General features: G+C 42.3%; 1 protein-coding gene across 1 annotated transcript; it reads left to right on the forward strand.

Annotated features, from left to right (window-relative positions):
* Window positions 1-16,793: 16,793 nt before the first annotated feature.
* LOC308693856 (general transcription factor II-I repeat domain-containing protein 2-like) lies at window positions 16,794-18,668 on the forward strand (the record flags this gene model as incomplete). The annotated part of the gene is made up of 1 exon (XM_081370948.1): window positions 16,794-18,668. The coding sequence occupies one exon, from the start codon at window positions 16,794-16,796 to the stop codon at window positions 18,666-18,668; it is 1,875 nt and encodes a 624-aa protein (XP_081227074.1).
* Window positions 18,669-18,984: the final 316 nt, after the last annotated feature.

Here is an 18,984-nt window from a genome sequence, read left to right on the forward strand (position 1 = left end):
CGGAAATCGACCTCTTTGCGTCGAAAGACAATGCTCAATGCCTGAAGTTTTATTTGAAGAGCGAAGACGCGCTGTCCCAGACATGGCCCAGCCTCCCGCTGTATGCTTTTCCTCCGATCTCCCTGTTGCCACAGGTCATTTAGAGGATCAGAGAAACGCACCACTCAGTGCTGCTTATAGCCCCGCGATGGGAAAACCAAACTTGGTACCCAGAGCTAGTGAGGCTGTCGCACTCACCCCCATGGCCGATCCCGGTGAGAAAGGATCTCCTCTCCCAAGCCGCTGGATCGATCTGGCATCCCCATCCAGAGCGCTGGTCGCTGCATGCATGGGTGATCAATGGATACCCGTTGACCTGTCAGAAGGGGTCGTGAACACGATCACACAGTCGAGAGCCCCCTCCACGAGACGGCTCTACGCGTCTAAATGGTCGGTGTTTTCTAAATGGTGCGCTACTCAAAACTTGGATCCGCGCGCATGCGGGGTCCCGCGGGTGCTCTCCTTCTTACAAGAGCTGTTGGAAAAGGGCAGATCCCCTTCCACGCTCAAAGTATATGTGGCCGCTATTACAGCGTTCACTGAGACGACGCGCGGCCGGGCAATGGGAAGGAATGAGCTCATTATCCGCTTCCTCAGAGGAGCTAGACGGATGAATCCCCCGCGGCCCCCCTCGGTTCCCTCGTGGGATCTGTCCTTGGTCCTGGCGGCCCTAAAGGCTTTTCCCTTTGAACCGCTTGAATCCGCGGATCTAAAGTATCTGTCGCTTAAAACCGTTTTTCTGATAGCTCTGTCTTCAGTCAAACGAGTGGGTGATTTGCACGCGCTATCTGTTAGCCCTGCATGTCTCGAGTTCGGGCCGAATGACTCGAAAGTCATTCTCAGACCGAGGCACGGTTACATCCCCAAAGCGATTGGAACCCTGTTTAGGGCACAAGTTATTTCCCTCTCGGCTCTGCCAGCATCCGATAGTGGGGACAGTGATAACCTCCTATGCCCTGTCCGGGCGCTGAGAGTTTACATCACGCGCTCCGCCGCTTTCAGGCGTTCAAAGCAGCTCTTTGTTTCCTTCGGCGGACGCACCAAGGGTCTTGCCGCCTCGAAACAGAGCTTGTCCAGGTGGATAGTGGACGCGATAGCAGCAGCTTATGCCTCCAAACACCTGCAGTGCCCTCTGGGCATCAGAGCCCATTCCACTAGAGGCATGGCCTCGTCGTGGGCCTGGTCCAGCGGAATTTCTATCCACGACATTTGTATGGCGGCGAGCTGGGCCTCCCCGTCAACATTCGTGAGGTTTTATAACCTGGAAGTTCCTGCCCTACAGGCAAAAATATTGTCAGTATAAGTGACATGTATGCTCTGCCCAGCTCCCGTGTGCAGACTACGTTCATATGCTGGCGCTATTCTGGTAACTACTCAGGGTGAAGTGTTTGACTCAGACCGGCTGATCCGTTCTGTTTCCTATTTCCCGTTACGCGCTGTTATCGGTGCTGGCCCGCGCTGCTGGCCGCCCGCATTATTCTCTGCCGCGTGGGAATTTTTCTCTTCATGTGAGACCGACTATGTCGTTTTCTCCTACCCTTATGAGTGCTTATGTGCTGTTTGGGCTCGCTCCGCCGGCCCTACTGTTGTACTGCTATGTTTATAGACCGGCCGCGCCGCTCTATTTCATATGCTGCATGAAGTGCATGTACTGCGCTGGCCCGTCTCTCCGACCGGCCACATTTCCCAGCAGAGTGTTTTCCCCGGTTCCCCTGGGATTCATGGGCTGGATGCTCGGCGCACACGGCGTTGACAAAGGGTTCCCGATGCGTAAGCTACTTACGCAATACGAGAGAACCTCTCGTAAGAGAACGTACTCGGTTACTAACGTAACCTCGGTTCTCTCTAGAAGAGGGAACGAGTATTGCGTAACCTGCCGTGTCGCGCCACGAGCTTTTGCGCTTCAGACTGCGAAAACCAGAATTTTAGCCTGTGAGCGCTGAATATATACACGCTGGCCACGCCCATTCTGACGGTTAGAAGGGTGTGGAGGGCGCGAAGCGCCCTCATTGGTTGCCGCGTTCAGAGCGCTCACCGATAGGCTTAAGCAGTTGCAGCCGAGCAGCCAATGAGCACGCTTATACAGCCTGCCTAGGTCTGTCGGCTGCTGCACTGCGTTGACAATGAATACAAAATTAAGGATAATTTTTTGGCTTCAGATCTCGAAGAAAGAAGACTTTCCCGATGCGTAAGCTACTTACCCAGCTAGCAAAAATTGTGCGGGCCGAAAGCGGCCCGATTAAGACTAAAACACTCGGCCAATGCTCGGCATGAATCTAGGTCCGATTGCTCTGCGAGCGCTCGGTTTTAACGCGGCCCGATTAAGGCTAAAACACTCGGCCAATGCTCGGCATGAATCTAGGTCCGATTGCTCTGCGAGCGCTCGGTTTTAACGCGGCCCGATTGCGGAACCCCGAGTGAGAGGACGTAAGCTCGCCTCCAATCCCGTTCCTTATTTGGGCTTATTTGAACTTTGAACTATGATTTCCATTCATATCAGGTTAATACTAAAATTGCTTAGCAGCCGTTATTTATGCAAGATAAACAAAGTAAAACAGCACAAGGAAGACAGGTTTCATGTTTAATGCATGTTTTATTGGACCACACTACAAAAATAGGATAAACACACTTTTTAATAACAGATTTGAATAGAATATAAATAATATCACAGCATTAATGTAGAATCAAGGAGTTCAAATACCATTTTCCAATATCAACATTTTTAACTTTGAAACATTTAATTCTGGCCCACTGCATTTGAGTTGTCTACGCACACACACTTTTTAATAACAGATTTGAATTGAAAAGAATAGAATAGAACAGAATAGAATAGAAATAATATCACAGCATTAATTGTAGAATCAAGGAGTTCAAATACCATTTTCCAATATCAACATTTTCACTTTGAAACATTTAATTCTGGCCCAGATGCGTTTTTGAGTAGTCTACGCACACACTTTTTAATAACAGATTTGAATTGAAAAGAATAGAATAGAATAGAAATAATATCACAGCATTATGTAGAATCAAGGAGTTCAAATACCATTTTCCAATATCAACATTTTTAACTTTGAAACATTTAATTCTGGCCCACCGCGATTTTTGAGTTGTCTACGTTGTCTGCCTGTTCGCCCTCTTTGGCTTCGGCCACAATCCCTATCAGAGGCTAACCACAGACACCTGGTGATGAGCAGCTCGGTTTCCTCTTCTGTAAAATCTTTGGTCAGGGCATTCCGGCGGACTGCATCTGAGAAAAACACAAGATAGAAGAGAGCAGCATGACCATGTGATGTTACTCAGCAACCACCAAAACTTAATTTGGATGCAGGGCTCTACACTTACATTTCTTTTTAATTTAAAAAGTTTAGGAGCACAGTCAAAAATTTAGGAGCACCTTCTGATCAATGACAAATTAACCTACCCATTAAAAGGCGATATTTGATAAAATGACTTGCCGGGGCATTTTTTTTTTTTAAAGCGCATATTCTTAACTAAATCACAGCCTTTGTGATTTCATGATAGCACTATGCTATATTATGATTGTAAATGGTTTTAAATAGATCGCGTAGCCTTAGAAAACGGTGTAATAATGTTATTCATGGATTCTCGTCTGTGGAATGCGCCACTTCCAGTATTTTGCCGGTTACTCAACACGGGTAAATTGCAATTGAGGATTTTTTTAAATCGAGTACTCGACTTTAATCAAGGAATCGTTGCAGCTCTAGTTTCAATGGAGGGTGCACCCATAGAACCTGATCAGGTCAGTCGCACTGGTGCTCCTAAATACTTTGTCACTGTCACAGCCAGTAAATAAATAAATAAATAAATAGGTTGCACTGTAGAGCCATGGGATGTCACCACAGTGCAGTTATCCAGCACTGACACTCACCCAGAACCACACTTATAATGTGTGTCTCGCCAGCGAAGTGTTCATTGCTCTTTTCAGGACCCACCCCACAGTGTCTTTAAGAGTCATGCCTCCGACCATTCCAAGGAGAACAGTCTGAAACAAAAACATGTACCTCATTAGTTATTTAAGGAATATAGCATGAGTGAGAGTGGGGACTGACTTTTAGGAATGATCTGATTAATGCATAATTTAACTCACCAAATTCTTCTTCTCCTCTGGATTCTTTAACATCTCCTCCAAACATTGTAGATCCTCAATAGTTGAAAGTAGGAGCCCAAAATGTGTTGGGTCTGGCATGAAGTCTGGAACTGCTGGAGATTTGTAGGAGCTGCATCAGGATGAGCAACTGCTGCTCTCTGATAGAGTCAAGCTGGATGAGGATCTCCTTAGCAATTGCTGTAAGACACAAGAAAAAGCAGGCATAACAGATTAGTAGCAAAACATTGTACGTAGATCAGAGTAAACCGAGAGAGATCACTTTGTAGAATTCCTACCTGTAGGCACAGCCTCCCGAGAAGACCTGTTTTTTGTGTCTTCCATGGTGTTGCTTTCCATGGTTGTGTTGACATTTCTGCCTTTATAACTGAGGGGATTATAATCAGAGGAAGGTTAAGTTTAAAATAAAAATGTTGAATGTAATATATTTTTCTCCTGGTCCTTATTTTAAATAGGTCATAAAAAATATCAATATTATCGACTGATATGAAACGCTTACATCATGATACAGTTTTCAGTCATATCGCCCAGCCCTAGGGTAGCTAATAAACTTTTCAAACCTGTCTGTACAGACCGCATTTAGCCAAAGGTAATGTTGATGTTAGCTATAAAGTGCGATTTCAGTTTGCGCCATAAAAGTACAACTAGAGGCCAATTCACACCGCAGACAAACGCCAGCAAACACCAACAAAAAAAAAGTCACCAACAAAAGTTGGCCGTTGTATTCAGAATGTTATGAAAAATAAGCGTCATGTTCACACTGCCCCAACCGACACCGACAAACTCAAGCACCCATGGAAAAACACGAGATATTCGTTCATTTTAGCAATACAAGTAAAAGATTGCTGCTTTCAGACACGACTTTCTTCTCGTTTTATATTGTTAAATGTCGAGAGTGCATCTGTTACAGGCCCCTGTGCAAAAGGCCATTAAATGCACTTCACGACGTCATACACAGCGTTCACAAAATGGCGGGCGGTCTGCACATAGATCTTCACAACCCAGAACATTAATACACAAAATATTTGCAGCATGAACATATGTTGTATCATACCTGTAAAACCAGGAGCAAACGTGTCAGCGTAATCATAATCCCCAGCAACTGTGAGGTCGCCGGCGCAGCTGCTCCTCTACCGTTATAAGAGTCCTCAGTTCATTTTCATAAGTCCCGATCTCACTCAGCAACAGACATGACCCAGCTTTCAGCAGACCAAAGTCCCACATCATTCCTCTATTTACATAAGTAAAATAAATATTTTCTTACAGGATCAAAATGTGCACATACTTTAGGACAAAACGTGTTTGTTGGCGTTTGTCTGTGCGGAATTGGCCTTAAGCCAGCTAACATTTGTTCCACTTTATTTTCTTCCACAGATCAAAGACTGTGCTCGTAAATATTATTCACGTAAATTGCATTCAATAAAATGGTGTCTAGCCTAGCAACTAATTCTTTGCTAACTAGCAGAACGAAAATATGAGCTGCTAGCGCAAAAACAGCGCAGCTAACGTTAGTCAATGTCAGCTTCGTTGAGAAGCCTCTCGCTGCAACCTGCGGTGGACATCCAACCCGGCCCACATCCAAGTGTGACGTCAGAAGCCATTAGGCCGGCACGCCCATGCCCAAATTGGACACATTCTCATTAACGAAGAAGCATCGAGAAGAGAAGACAAGAAGACGAAGGTAACTGCGAAACAAAATGCACAAAACAAGCCACGCGGTTTTAGTATAAATAAATACTGTTCAACATTATACGAATGAGTTGTATGAGAATGAAATGTTACCTGTTGAAAGCAGCTCTTATTACTTTAATAATAGTTTATGAGGTCAGTGCAGTGCGATTGATCACTTGACTAGCATGCCTGCTCCGAGCGCGAAAGTCCGCGATATGTAATACATTGTCAAAATATGGATGTAATTCGAATGAATAAGATTTGATGATGTTGTTTTAGAACTATGAATTATCTTCAACTTACATATTTGGTCATTTAACTCTCCTGTGATGTCTCTTAACTGAGTTGTGTGTTACATTGGCTGAGTGTTTCGTATCGGCAAGTTAACGTTAACTAACGTTAAGGGTAGATATGAAAATGATATTATTTCAGTGTTTATGTGTGACGTTACATTCTGTAAATCTTATTCTGCTTCTAGAGAATTTGAGAATTGATTGTCACTCTGTCAGTTGTAACTGCATATTGAAAAATTTGAAGTTGTTCAGTCATTGCTATGTAAGTGTATTGCTTATGTAAATAAGCAATACACGTTTAGATAATGTAATGTGTTGATAAACTGTTGTAATATGCATAAGTTGGTTGTAGCACAATATTTTGTGTTTCCACAAATATTTTTTTCATATAATATAAATAAATGCATGTATATATAAATAAATTCATTCTTGAATCATTCTCGAGTTTTTCCTTCTTATATCTGGCCATATCATTTAGTGACTGCATATGATGATTGCATCATTATTTTCCCTGATAATGAGCAAATTAGTTAAACTTAAGGAGGTTAATCATTACAATTCAATAAACTAAGACTCACTCCAATTTTTCAGTTGTTTAAAGATTGATATACATTTTTTAATTGTTTTGTGTAAATTAAAATTTACCCATGTGTGTAAACTTGATGTATTAACACAAAATATTAATTTGTGACCAAGATATTTTAAACTGATGGTATTTTGATATGTTAAACTAGCTTACTAAATAAGTGAGGGATTAACTGGTTTTTATGTGTTAGAAAATTGTGCAAAAGTTCCTTTATTTTAGTAATTCAACATAGCTGTAAGCCATAATAATCAAATTTAGAACACATAAAGGCTTGAAATATCTCACTTTGCATGTAATGATTCTATATTATATATTAGTATCAGCTTTTAGTTGAATTACTGAAATGAACTTGCACAATATTTTTTTTCAAGTTTCACCATATTGTTTTTTTTTTAACTTAAGGTTTACTTAAATTCCATTCTGCTGTTCTATTGTTTTAGTTGCTATAACAGGAATTAATAAGTGAAGTCTTAATTTGGTTGTAAAAATGCAATATTTCTATAAACACATAGAAAGAAATGTAAAAAAGTTTACATTTATTTTTTTTTATTTAGAAGGGGTAAATATATAAGTGCAATTTGGAGTCCACATATAATTAAGAAAGTGACAAACTCGTTTTAGTTTAAGTATATGCTCCCTTAAACGTTTATTATAGCAAAACCATGATTATTGATTACCATTTGTGTAACAGAAATACAAAAATATTGTTTTAATGTACATTGTTTACTTGTATTACCATGTCATTGACTTACAAAACCAGTGAGCAATGCAGATGTAACGTATGACCATGTGGGCCTACCATTTTTATTATAAACCAATAACTATGATAACCATATGATAACCGTAAACATTTCCTACAGGAGGTGCAGCGCCATTTTGCGCATGCGAGTCACGTGCCGTATTTGGATATGGGCGTGTCTTCTGACGTCACACTTGGATGTGGGCCGGGTTGGATATCCCCCGCAGGAAATGAGTCACGTGCCGTATTTGGACATGGGCGTATCTTCTGACGTCACACTTGGATGTGGGCCGGGTTGGATGTCCACCGCACGATGCAGCGAGCTGTACTTGGCTTCGTTCGCGCCATAAAAGCTTTCATATTACCCCCATTTGCACTACTTTACTCAGAATTTTTTTTATATATTGTTGTCCTAATTAATAGAATTCGAGTTCTGAATTCTTTCTTTTCGTTTCATCTAGGGAAGCACTGTCAAATGAACATGAACAAAGTTTAAACGGATCGATAATAATCAACATTTAATCAGCAACAGTTCGAAATATGTAGGTCGACGTAACTCGATTGAAACTATGCTCGGCGTGAAATGTTGATGCTTTTTAAGGAAATTGAACACAACTTACCTCAAGTTCACTGTAATGACGCATGATCGAAAAGGGATGATTTTAAGTCAGGCGTTGAGTTTTATCTCACCGAAAGTTGTGCACACGTCTTGCGTGCTGACGCTCGCTGCAGCAACTGTTGAAATCGGCTTCATACCGGTAAACGCATCTGAGCCGAGCGAGTTTAACCGTCACTGCTGGTAAACATTTGAAATAGCCAGTAAAATGAATTTTAGACTCAGTGTTAATTTTAGACTACCCAACTACTCAGCCGATGCGCGACTGCAATCACCATGACTGTGCGAGTGATGTCAAGCGGCCATGCATTTTTAAAATACACGTAAAGAATCTTCATGACAACTAAATATTTTTGCTATGGTTATAAATATTAAAAATTGCTCTGTGCAAAATGACTCTATTATTATTATTATTTACCGCAGATATTTTGTTTTGGACAACGACATTCGACGAGTATAACATCCTAAGATACAGTCAGGAATTTACGTCAATTTTAAAATAATTTTTATGTTAATTATTGCTACATTAAAACCATCCTTGATTTAACCTAAGCCGAGTCATTTCCAGAAGTGGTCCAGATCATACAGCAGAGCCGAGTTACTAGTTACGGTGAACATGAATCGGCCCAGTGCTTTACAGCCGTAACAAAAATGCATGTGCCAGAGCGAGCTGCGGGCCACAATCGGCCCGGTTAACACACGCCGATGCCGAGTCTGAGCCGCAGGCGCCGCGGGGCAGCCGAGCTCGGGCCGATTATACATGCTATCTGGGTTACGCAATACTCGTTCCCTCTTCTAGAGAGAACCGAGGTTACATTAGTAACCGAGTACGATTTCCTAGTTTTAAAACGAGTAACCTCCCTTGGCTGCTGCTGCTATGTTAAGTGTATACAGATTATGTTAACACTAGCAGAAGCTAACGAGCAAGGTGTCGTGTCACCGTGAAAATGCCATGGACCCTTTTCAACAGGGTGATGATGACACGTTTTAACGGTCATCATCCGCATAAATCCTGGAAAGTTTTTTTAATATTTTCAATTTAAAAAAATATGTATTTACATTTAACACTATTTTATATTATATTACCTTTAATAAAATTACAAAAAACCGAGTTAATGCTGCTGTGAGGGTTTCTAATGCTGCGTCTGTGGGAGTGATGACAAAGTGACTTATATTTCTCTCTTCTGAGTTCTTCTGACTGCCGTTATCCATCTCTCGCAATTTTTTTACTCTTTTAGAAAGTTGTGAAAAAACTATAGAGGAACAAAAAAAATCTATTTAATATTCTCTCATTCACTGCTATATTTTTTAGCAAAGGTTATTTTTATTTTATTTTTTTTATTATTTTTTATTTTTTATTTTTTTTACCACCGAGGGCCGTGGTCTACGAAATTTCCCGGTAGATTTTTTGGTCCCACTCCGCCCCTGACTGTCAGTACTATTAGTTAGTTACTACTACATCCTACAGTTTGCTAGCTAGCTATGCCTTCGTCACGGAAATGCGTATTACCTGGATGCGATCACGTACAAAACAGATCGGTGTCCTTATTTAAATTTCCGAAAAACTATCATATCAACAAGAGGTGGATTAATTTTGTGAAGAGCCACCTTGATGGAGAGCTGAGGATCACCGCCAAAACCCGCCTCTGTAGTGATCATTTTACACGGGATAGTTTTATAAACTTTCTTCGGAGACAACTGGGATTCATTGACTGATAATCCGCTGTTACTGGTGAATGTGGCCGAACCGACTATCTCCCGCCTCGGCCTTCATCCTCCCGTCGCGCCGACAACGAGATGGTGCTCGATGCAGAGCCAAATGGGAGGAGCTAGAGCTCCAGCCCCTCCCCTCGCTGGAGCTCCAGCCCCTCCCCTCGCTGGATTTAGTGAGCGGGGATTCGCTGCAGCTAGAGGTCTAGCTCACCCTTGCTGGATCTAGTGCGAGTTCAACCGTGATGGAAGGACAAGTTTGTTTTGATGCGCAAGATGCTGGCATACATCATATTGTATTTTTCTCTAATATTTGTCGTGATTATGATTAAATATTTATCGTTTCTGTGACAAACGCGTAAACACCTAATAAGAACATTACTCACACTGTGTGTGTGTGTGTGTGTGTGTGTGTGTGTGTGTGTGTGTGTGTGTGTGTGTGTGTGTTTGTGTTTGTTTCTAAAAACGGTTGAAACTTTGTATCTATTTATTATTTTATCTTTATAACGGTTTCGTTGTTTTCCTCACTTTTAAAGCTGCTTTGGACAAAAGCGTCTGCTTGATTATGTAAATTACTAGACTTAAAAGCTTAGATAGTGCACCCCTATTTATTTTTTGTCCACCGCATTTACGTGACCTTGTCAGCCACAACATAATGACGTCACATATTTTCCAACCCAGCCCTCAGCCCCGTTCGCATGAAACAGCTTCCAGCGCGCCTGGATGGAGGTGGTGCTGCTGATGCTGGGGATGGAGGTGCTACCCAGCTAACAAAAAAAGGTCCCCAGAACGTCCCCTAAATGGCCTGTGCGAACGTCCCCCCGAACGTCCCCGTCCTCCTCCGGACGTTCAAAAGGACGTTCACATGACCAACAGCGGCCTTTCGGAACGTTTATGGGACTTTTATGGTTTTTTACTTTTTTTTTACCAAAAGAAAACAGCCATAGAAGACAAGTGAGAAATTGTAAGGACCAAAGATTTTATTTTAACTGAACAATTGTAGAGGTGAGGGTGAGTGTGTGTGAGGGTGAGTGAGTGTGTGTGTGTGTGTGTGTGTGTGTGTGTGTGTGTGTGTGTGTGTGTGTGTGTGTGTTGGGGAGGGGTCTGGTCTGGGTCTGGGTCTGGGGCTGTCAGCTGTCGCCGGGGTTACTCCGATGGAAATTCTTCCTGTTGGCTTCTAACCTGAAATAACGAAATGAGCAGAGTATCCTATTGGTAACTGTTTTTATGTTATCATTGTGCAAATGCATCATAGGCTACAGCTCGATCCTATATGCTAGTATAGGCTATCATGTCTTTATCATAGGCAACTTCTACGTTCAAGCAATAGCCCCCAATGGACATTCATGTTAAATTTTTACTGTGCATAGCCTACATATTGTGTCCCCTGTAATTTGAACAACGGATGCATCAAACATTAGGCTATTCTGTGCTCTAAAAACTTATGAAAAAATATTTCATGGTATTGTGTCATGCAAGGTAGGTAATGCAAAAGAAATGTGCGGGGTGGCCAGTGGGGGAGAGTTGAGACACTAGGCTACCCCAGATTTATGTTGAATTGTTCAGTGTTATGATAGCCTACTGTACACAGCCTATTAATACATAATGAAAATGCTTCGTTATTTTTTTCAGACACATTTATTATCATTAGCCTACTTTTGCCGGTGCTTGCTTGAACTGCACCCAGGATGGATTAACATGCGATATAGTAATTGCTTAGGCTAAATGAATGACTAACGTTAAAAATATTTAGTCTATCAACTCTAATCAAATTAGATGGCCTTATCTAATGACATAAAGCCTATTTAAGTATTAGTATCCAGCTCTTTACATTACATCAGACGAGTTAGCATTTTAATAACCTAATAACAAAATAAAGTTTAAATTAAGATGCTATAAAAGGCTATGCTATTTCTATATAGCATTAGGCCTTATTCCACAAAGGACTGTTTATAAGGTGATAATCCGTTATACTGTAGGCTATCTTGAAGATTTTTGTAGGCTATCTTCTGGTATAAAGACGAAGATTGATATTTCGTTAATGAAATAAATAAGAACATATTGAAAAAAATGAACAACTCAGGTTATGTTATGTTAGATGTGTTTTTGTTTAATTATGAAGATAGCCTTTTAACAAATATACATTTTAATATATTAGCCTATATAAAAAACATTATAGGACTATATAAAATATATTTAAAAATAGGGCCTTTATTTGTTTTATTTATATGTGGAAATAAATCTGATATTGGATGTGCATTTTGGACCTGCCGTGTGCGGACAGATCGTACATTCTGGCAATGTCGTAGGCTACGTCATTAACGTGATAGGCCGTTTATTTAAGCTTTTTCCTTCTCCATATCTTCCCAAGAAACTGTGGAATATCGCTAAAATGCAAACGCATATCAAACTGATCTTTTCTCTCTCTTTTGCTATTTATCTTGGCCTCACTGTAGAAGTAACCATGGCAACTGATCAACTGATAGAGTTACCACCTAAAATGGCGGCGCCTTCCCGGAATGCAACGCTGCGGGAAAAGATCGTGACGTAACTCTTTGATAGCGAGAAAGTTTACCTGCGCATGCGCGGCCCCGCCCACTAAATCCAGCGAGGGGAGGGGCTGGACCTCCAGCGAGGGGAGGGGCTGGAGCTCTAGCTCCTCCCACTTGGCTCTGCATCGAGCCCCACTTGCCGACAACTGGTGCCATCGTCGGCAGTGCGTGCCCACCAATGAGTGTAAGTTGCCTTGTGTGCTTATGTTATAATTATAGTAGGTAGTCCAGGCTCGAACATGTATGGCTTTGCAAAACAAATAAGCTGCTAGGAGCATCCTTGCGAGCGTTCCCGCGAGTGGGCGTGGTTTCAGCGCAGCCAGCGGACACGCCCCCAGCGTTTGAGAGCAGAGACCACTGCTCATTTTTTCAAGATTTCGATAGCTTATTTTATTTACTTGGCTGCTTTTTTTATCATTCAAATTTGGCTGGGTGGCTAATAACACATTTTTCTGTGGTGTGACAAACTCAGAACACATACTTAATTTTGACTTTACAGGGACTTTAAATGATGCGCATTTGCGATATATCGGTCGACGACTAGTAAAAACTCATCAGTCTCGGATGTCTCCAATAATAACAAATAATGCACGCTAATTTATAATAAAAAAATATTTTTATTTAATTTTTATATAATATATTAAATATCTTGTTCCTGTTTTATACATTTTAACCAGTGCTAAATGAATGCATTTAAATGGATGGATAAACAAACATGTTGCCCAATTGTTATTTTCTTTATTTGTCTTTATTTATTATATTTTCAATGAACGGTTAGTTACCTTTACATCATTAAAAATGGGTGTCTGAACTGTACTATATGGGTAGAGTTGAGACAAAGTTGAGACAAAAAGCACCTTATTTTTATGAGCTAATTGTGGAAAATATAAACTACTTACGGGTATTATTTATCGATAATATCTTAGTCTACAAGCTACTGTAATGTCATGTGGAAATTCACTTCTTTTCAGTGTCTATTTTTGTGTGAAAAATCAAAACACAAAAAGTGTCTTAGCTGTACTCAGTCTTAAATACACACGAACATATTGTCACAGGGTTCTCTTACGAGAGGTTCTCGTATTGCGTAAGTTTAGCTTACGCTACGGGGAAAATTGTCTTTTCTCGAGATCTGAAGCCAAAAAATTATCCTTAATTTTGTATTTATTGTCAACGCAGTGTGGCGGCCGGCAGACCATGGCAAGCTACATAGGCGTGCTCATTGGCTGTCCAGCGGCAACTGCTGCAGCCTACCAGTGAGCCCTGTGTGACGTCACGCCCTCCACACGCCTCTAACCGTCAGGGTGGGCGTGGTTAGCGTGTATATAAGGAAGGGCTCGTAGGCAGTGTTGCCAAGTCCGCTTATTATAAGCGACTTTGGGCTTGTTTTTCTGTGAAGTCGCTTACAAATATTGGTAGTCGCGGGTTGCGTTTTTTTGGGCTTGTTTCTAAAGTGTAGTTGCTTATTTTGGGCTTGTTCCCAGCTCCATAAAAAGTTGTCAAACAGATATTGCCTATATGTTAAACGTAGTTTGTCTTGCCTGTTCCCTCTGTCCCTCCCCTTTCCCATACACACAGGAGAAAGCAGGGTTGACTCAGATGTCAACGAGTACTAAAGTTAGCCAATCAGAGGCCGTCTGTTTTTTTTATGGTTAGGAAAACGTCAGTGACGTTTAAATGAAAATACGCGCGAGTCGGAAGAAAGAAAAAGGAGTAAAAGTATGGATTCAACCTGTCGTGGGGGATGACTCAAAAGCACTTTGATGACTCAAATGCACATAATTTAAAACAATAACAACTCAGTGAGTGTTTTAGCGCAATTTTCTCACCTCATGGGATCACAACACTAAGAGATAGTAAATATTTTCCTGGATTTTTTGTGCGTTCCCGAGATTAGACCTTCCTTAACATAATGCCGAAAACCCGAAGTATCTAGGTGGTCTGGTTGAGGAGTAGATAGAAGTGCAAGATTGGTGCGCACAGACAGAACAGAAATCATGAGTTAACAATCGCAATTTGTCCGGTGGAAAATTGCGCTAAAAATGCAGCACCGTTCTCCTCAATGAGGCTTCCGGACATTGGATTTACGGTCTCCAAACACGAGTCAAGACAGATCGAGAGCTGTGCTAAAGGTAGATGTAGCTTGTCACACATACATTAAATCAGCCGATCACCTTGGGGAATTAATTTGCTCAACTTGTGACAAAGACATCAAAATGCACCGCATTATTGCTCTGTGTATGTTCACAGAACATAATAAATGAACAAATAAATAATGTATGTTCACAGAAACATAATAAAAAAATAAAAAAAAATAAAAAAACACTGTAACGTCACCATGTGTAGGCTACAGTTTTGCAAAACTGCGCACAGTTAACGTTAACCAATCTGTCTACATGGATGTAAATTGACAATCTGTAGCAACAGTTTAAAATCAGTCCCTACGTCACAGTTTATTTATTATTAATAAACTATTTATTATTAATTAATAATAATATGTCTATGCGGGGGGCGCATAGAGAGTATGGGATGGGGATGGGGGTCGCTTGTTTTGGGCTTGTTTTTACTGGCCTGGTTGCTTATTTGTCTCGCGAGATCTGGCAACACTGCTCGTAGGCTGAATATCAGATTTTCTTGTCTTCAGCGAAGCTCTTCGCATCGCTGGATCTTGAGAGCCGCCGCCGTTGAAACCAGCGACCGTCAAAGCTTCACGCTCGGTCAGTCCCCGTTGCCACGGCTACTGCAGATGTTTATCTCGCAGCCAATGAGCCGGTAAAACTACCCTCTCGCCTGCACACAACCGCTGTTTTCACGGCGACCCAGAGAAATCTCAAAAAGAGTATGATGTCTGGTTGTACGGCTCACGCCGCATGTGTTTTAAGTGTAGTGAATGTGCCCACGTTTCTGTTCACCCCTGCACACAAGCACTATAAATCCCGTGTCTCTCACAGAGCCCACTCTCATAAAGCGGACAAAAGCCGCTCGAGTGTTAGAAGTAGGTCACGTGTCCACCCGTCCAATATAGGTTCCCTGTCCAAAGCCACCGAGACAATGTGTGTAAAACGGCCAGCCATCACTGCATTCGAGCCACCATATTTAAGCACAGAGAGCTCTCCGTATCGAGCTCTCGAGCCCGCGACGCGCGGCGATCAGAGCCCGGAGGCCATTCTGCCCCTAGCTATTCCAGGCGCATCAGAATGGGTGCTAAGCACAGTAAAAAAGGGCTATACTCTGCAGTTCGCTCGCCGCCCCCTGTGCTTTCAGGCGCGAACCGAGACGAGAGTGAATGGGGAAGTAGCACATCTACTTCGAGCAGAAATAGCCACACTTCTGTGCAAAGGGGCAATAGAACCGGTTTCCCCTTCTATGAGCGAGTCGGGCTTTTACAGCCGTTATTTCCTCGTTCCCAAGAAGGACGGAGCTCTCAGAACGATTTTTGATCTGAGATATTTGAACAAAGCTCTTATGAGAAGACCGTTCAAAATGCTCACAACCAGGCAGATCCTCGCGCAGATTCGCCCGAGGGACTGGTTTATCTCCCTCGATCTGAAAGACGCATACTTTCAGATCCAGATAATACCCCGTCACAGGCCATTCTTGAGATTCGCCTTCGACGGTCAGGTATATCAATACACCGTCCTGCCGTTCGGCCTGTCTTTAGCACCCCGCACATTCACGAAGTGCATGGACACGGCTCTCGCTCCCCTGAGGGGTCAGGGAATGCGGATTTTGAACTATCTGGACGATTGGCTGATTCTAGCACAGTCAGAGGAAGAGCTTATCGCCCACAGAACTAGGGATGCGCCGATCCGACTGCCATATTTGGCGGATTGGGTATCGGTCAGACGAGGCCGATCCAAATCCGATATTGTGCGTATACTATTCAGTGTTATTGTTAGGCCCCACAAAAGGCACACAAACATTATAAAGCACCATAAGTTTTCATGCACAATATTATAAGTGTTCTGAAGCCATTATATAGTATAATGTGAGATATAAATTAATATTTAAGTCGTTAAATTCAAGCTCACGTAAACGTTTCCCTCAGCTGCGGCTGTCAATCATTCTTCATTCAGCATCAAACAGCGCGCCGCGTTCGGTTATAACAGTTAACACGATGAAACTCTCTCCAAGATGATTCAGTGTTACTATTATTATACTTGATCTGTAGATAAAGGTCTATGGCAGGCGTCAGCAACCTTAGGCACGCGTGCCACCATGGGCACGTGGTACCTTAACCAATGGCACGATTGCAATATGTGTTCAAGAGTTATTGATGTGTTGAAATCATGGTTGAAATGCTGAAGCACTCTCTCATCCGCAATGCCAAATGACAACGTTCACAGTTGCGCAACCTGTGTATCTATGAGACCCACCCTACTCTGTCTCTGCTCTGATTGGCTAGTAGGCTGACGCGTTACTATAGTAACGCAGCACTGCTGGCAGAGCGGGCTTGATAGCGGTATGTCGGCAATGGCAGGCCCGCTAGCTAAGAAAACTAAAGTTAATGTTCGGGCATTCCAGCCCTCATGGACAGACGAGTGGGGATTTGTGTTTCAGAAGGACCGTGCTGTGTGCACATTATGTCTCGAAAATGTTGTTTGCCGAACATCGAGTGTTAAACGCCACTTTGAGACCAAACATGAGAAATCATTCAAGGATGTGACAGACAAGGCTGAATCGATCAAACGTGCTGTGTCCAGGTATGGGAAGCAAGCTAACACACTTAAAGTCTTCGCCACGGCCAAAGATCATGCTACCGAAGCCAGCTATCACATTGCTAATTGCATTGCAAAATGGGGAAAGCCATTTACTGATGGCGAATATATAAAGGAGGCTTTCATCTGTAGCTCAGATGTTTTGTTTTATGGCTTACCAAACAAAGAGACAATAAAATTAAGAATAAAAGACATTCCCATATCTGCCAGAAGTGTTGAACGACGCATCGATGAAATGGCTGAAAACGTAAGAGCGCAGCAGACAGGCGGTTTGAAAGAAGCCATGGTATTTAGCGTTGCACTTGATGAGAGTGTGGATGTAAATGACATACCACGTTTGGCAGTCGTGACAAGATACGGTGATGTGACTGTAAGAGAGGAACTATGTTGCTTAAAGCCAATGCCTGAAACAACAAAAGGTGAGGACATAGCCAGAGTTTTTCTGGATCATTTTGAGGAGCGAGGGATTGACATTAGCAAGATTTTTGCAGTGACAACAGATGGTGCCCCCGCCATGGTCGGGAAACAGCGGGGAGCAGTCACATTAATCGAGGAACAAGTTGGTCACCCCATTATGAAACTTCACTGCATAATACACCAAGAAAATCTTTGTGCAAAAATGTCAAATTCAGATCTTAATGAGGTTATGGCTACAGTGGTGAAAGTTGTTAACTTCATAGTTAAGCGATCTGCTCTAACACACCGACAGTTCACATCTCTGCTCGAGGAAATGAACTGTGCATATAAAGATATCCCTCTCCACACAGCAGTCAGGTGGCTAAGCTGCGGGAAAGTTTTGGAGCGGTTTGTCAGCTGCTTTGATGCTATAAAGGCCTTCCTGGCTGAAAAAGGCCAAGACTATCCCGAACTGCAGGACGAGGAATGGGTTGTGAAACTTATGTTTCTCACGGACATTACGGGACACCTCAACGAGCTAAATCTCCGCCTGCAAGGTGCAGGGCAAACAGTTTTGGACATGTATGACACATGGGCTGCTTTTGTTGGAAAGCTGACAATTTTTTCAAGCGACATTGCCACCTCCACTTTCCGCTACTTCAGACACTTAAGGGAGCTGTCCACGGAGCACAGCATCAGCACCGCTGAAATATGCAAATACATCAGCGGGCTTGAGTCGGAGTTTACAACAAGATTTCGGGAATTTCAGAAGTATGGGCCCATGTTCTCATTCTTGATTAAACCCGACAGCTTTGATGGACATGAACTGGATTTAGCTCTGATGGATTGGCTGGATATACAGAACGTGGAAATGGAGCTGATTGAGCTGAAGACTTCAACACTGTGGGTGACGAAGTTTGCAGAGCTACGGAAACAGTTGGAAACAGCCGCAAGGCATGATCACGGGACTTGCATCTTCACCTGCTGGATATCTGTACCAGATAAGTTTTGCTGTCTCAGGAAGATTGCATTGGCTTTGCTGACAGTCTTCGGATCAACATATATCTGTGAGCAGATATTCTCACATATGAAGAGCGTGCTCAGCCCCTGCCGCAGTCGTTTGACAACTGACCACTCCGAAGCTTGTGTGCAACTTAAAGTGACTAAATACGAACCCCAAATTATGGAGCTCAGCAAAGAAAAGCAGGGCCAGGGATCACATTGACTGGTAACCATCTGTTTAATGTAGCACACATGACTTTACATACAAGGGCTCTGTCCCAGTCTCTTTTTTCATGTCAGATGTGGATGTTTTCATGGCAGCATTCTTGTATATAGTGTTTGTTACACTTAATTCTCCCTTTGTGACATTTGCTGCTATGCAACCTTTTTGAAATGAGGTAATATGCAAGCAGTATGCAAAATGGGAACTGCATATACATGTAAAAAAAAATACACCGCATTATTGTATAGTTCTCACATGTCTGTTACTTTTAATTCTCCTGTTTTGACATTTACTGCCATTATAACTGAGTGAAATT

The sequence above is a fragment of the Scardinius erythrophthalmus genome, assembly GCF_964197995.2.
Source record: "Scardinius erythrophthalmus genome assembly, chromosome: 7".
NCBI lineage: Eukaryota > Metazoa > Chordata > Actinopteri > Cypriniformes > Leuciscidae > Scardinius > Scardinius erythrophthalmus.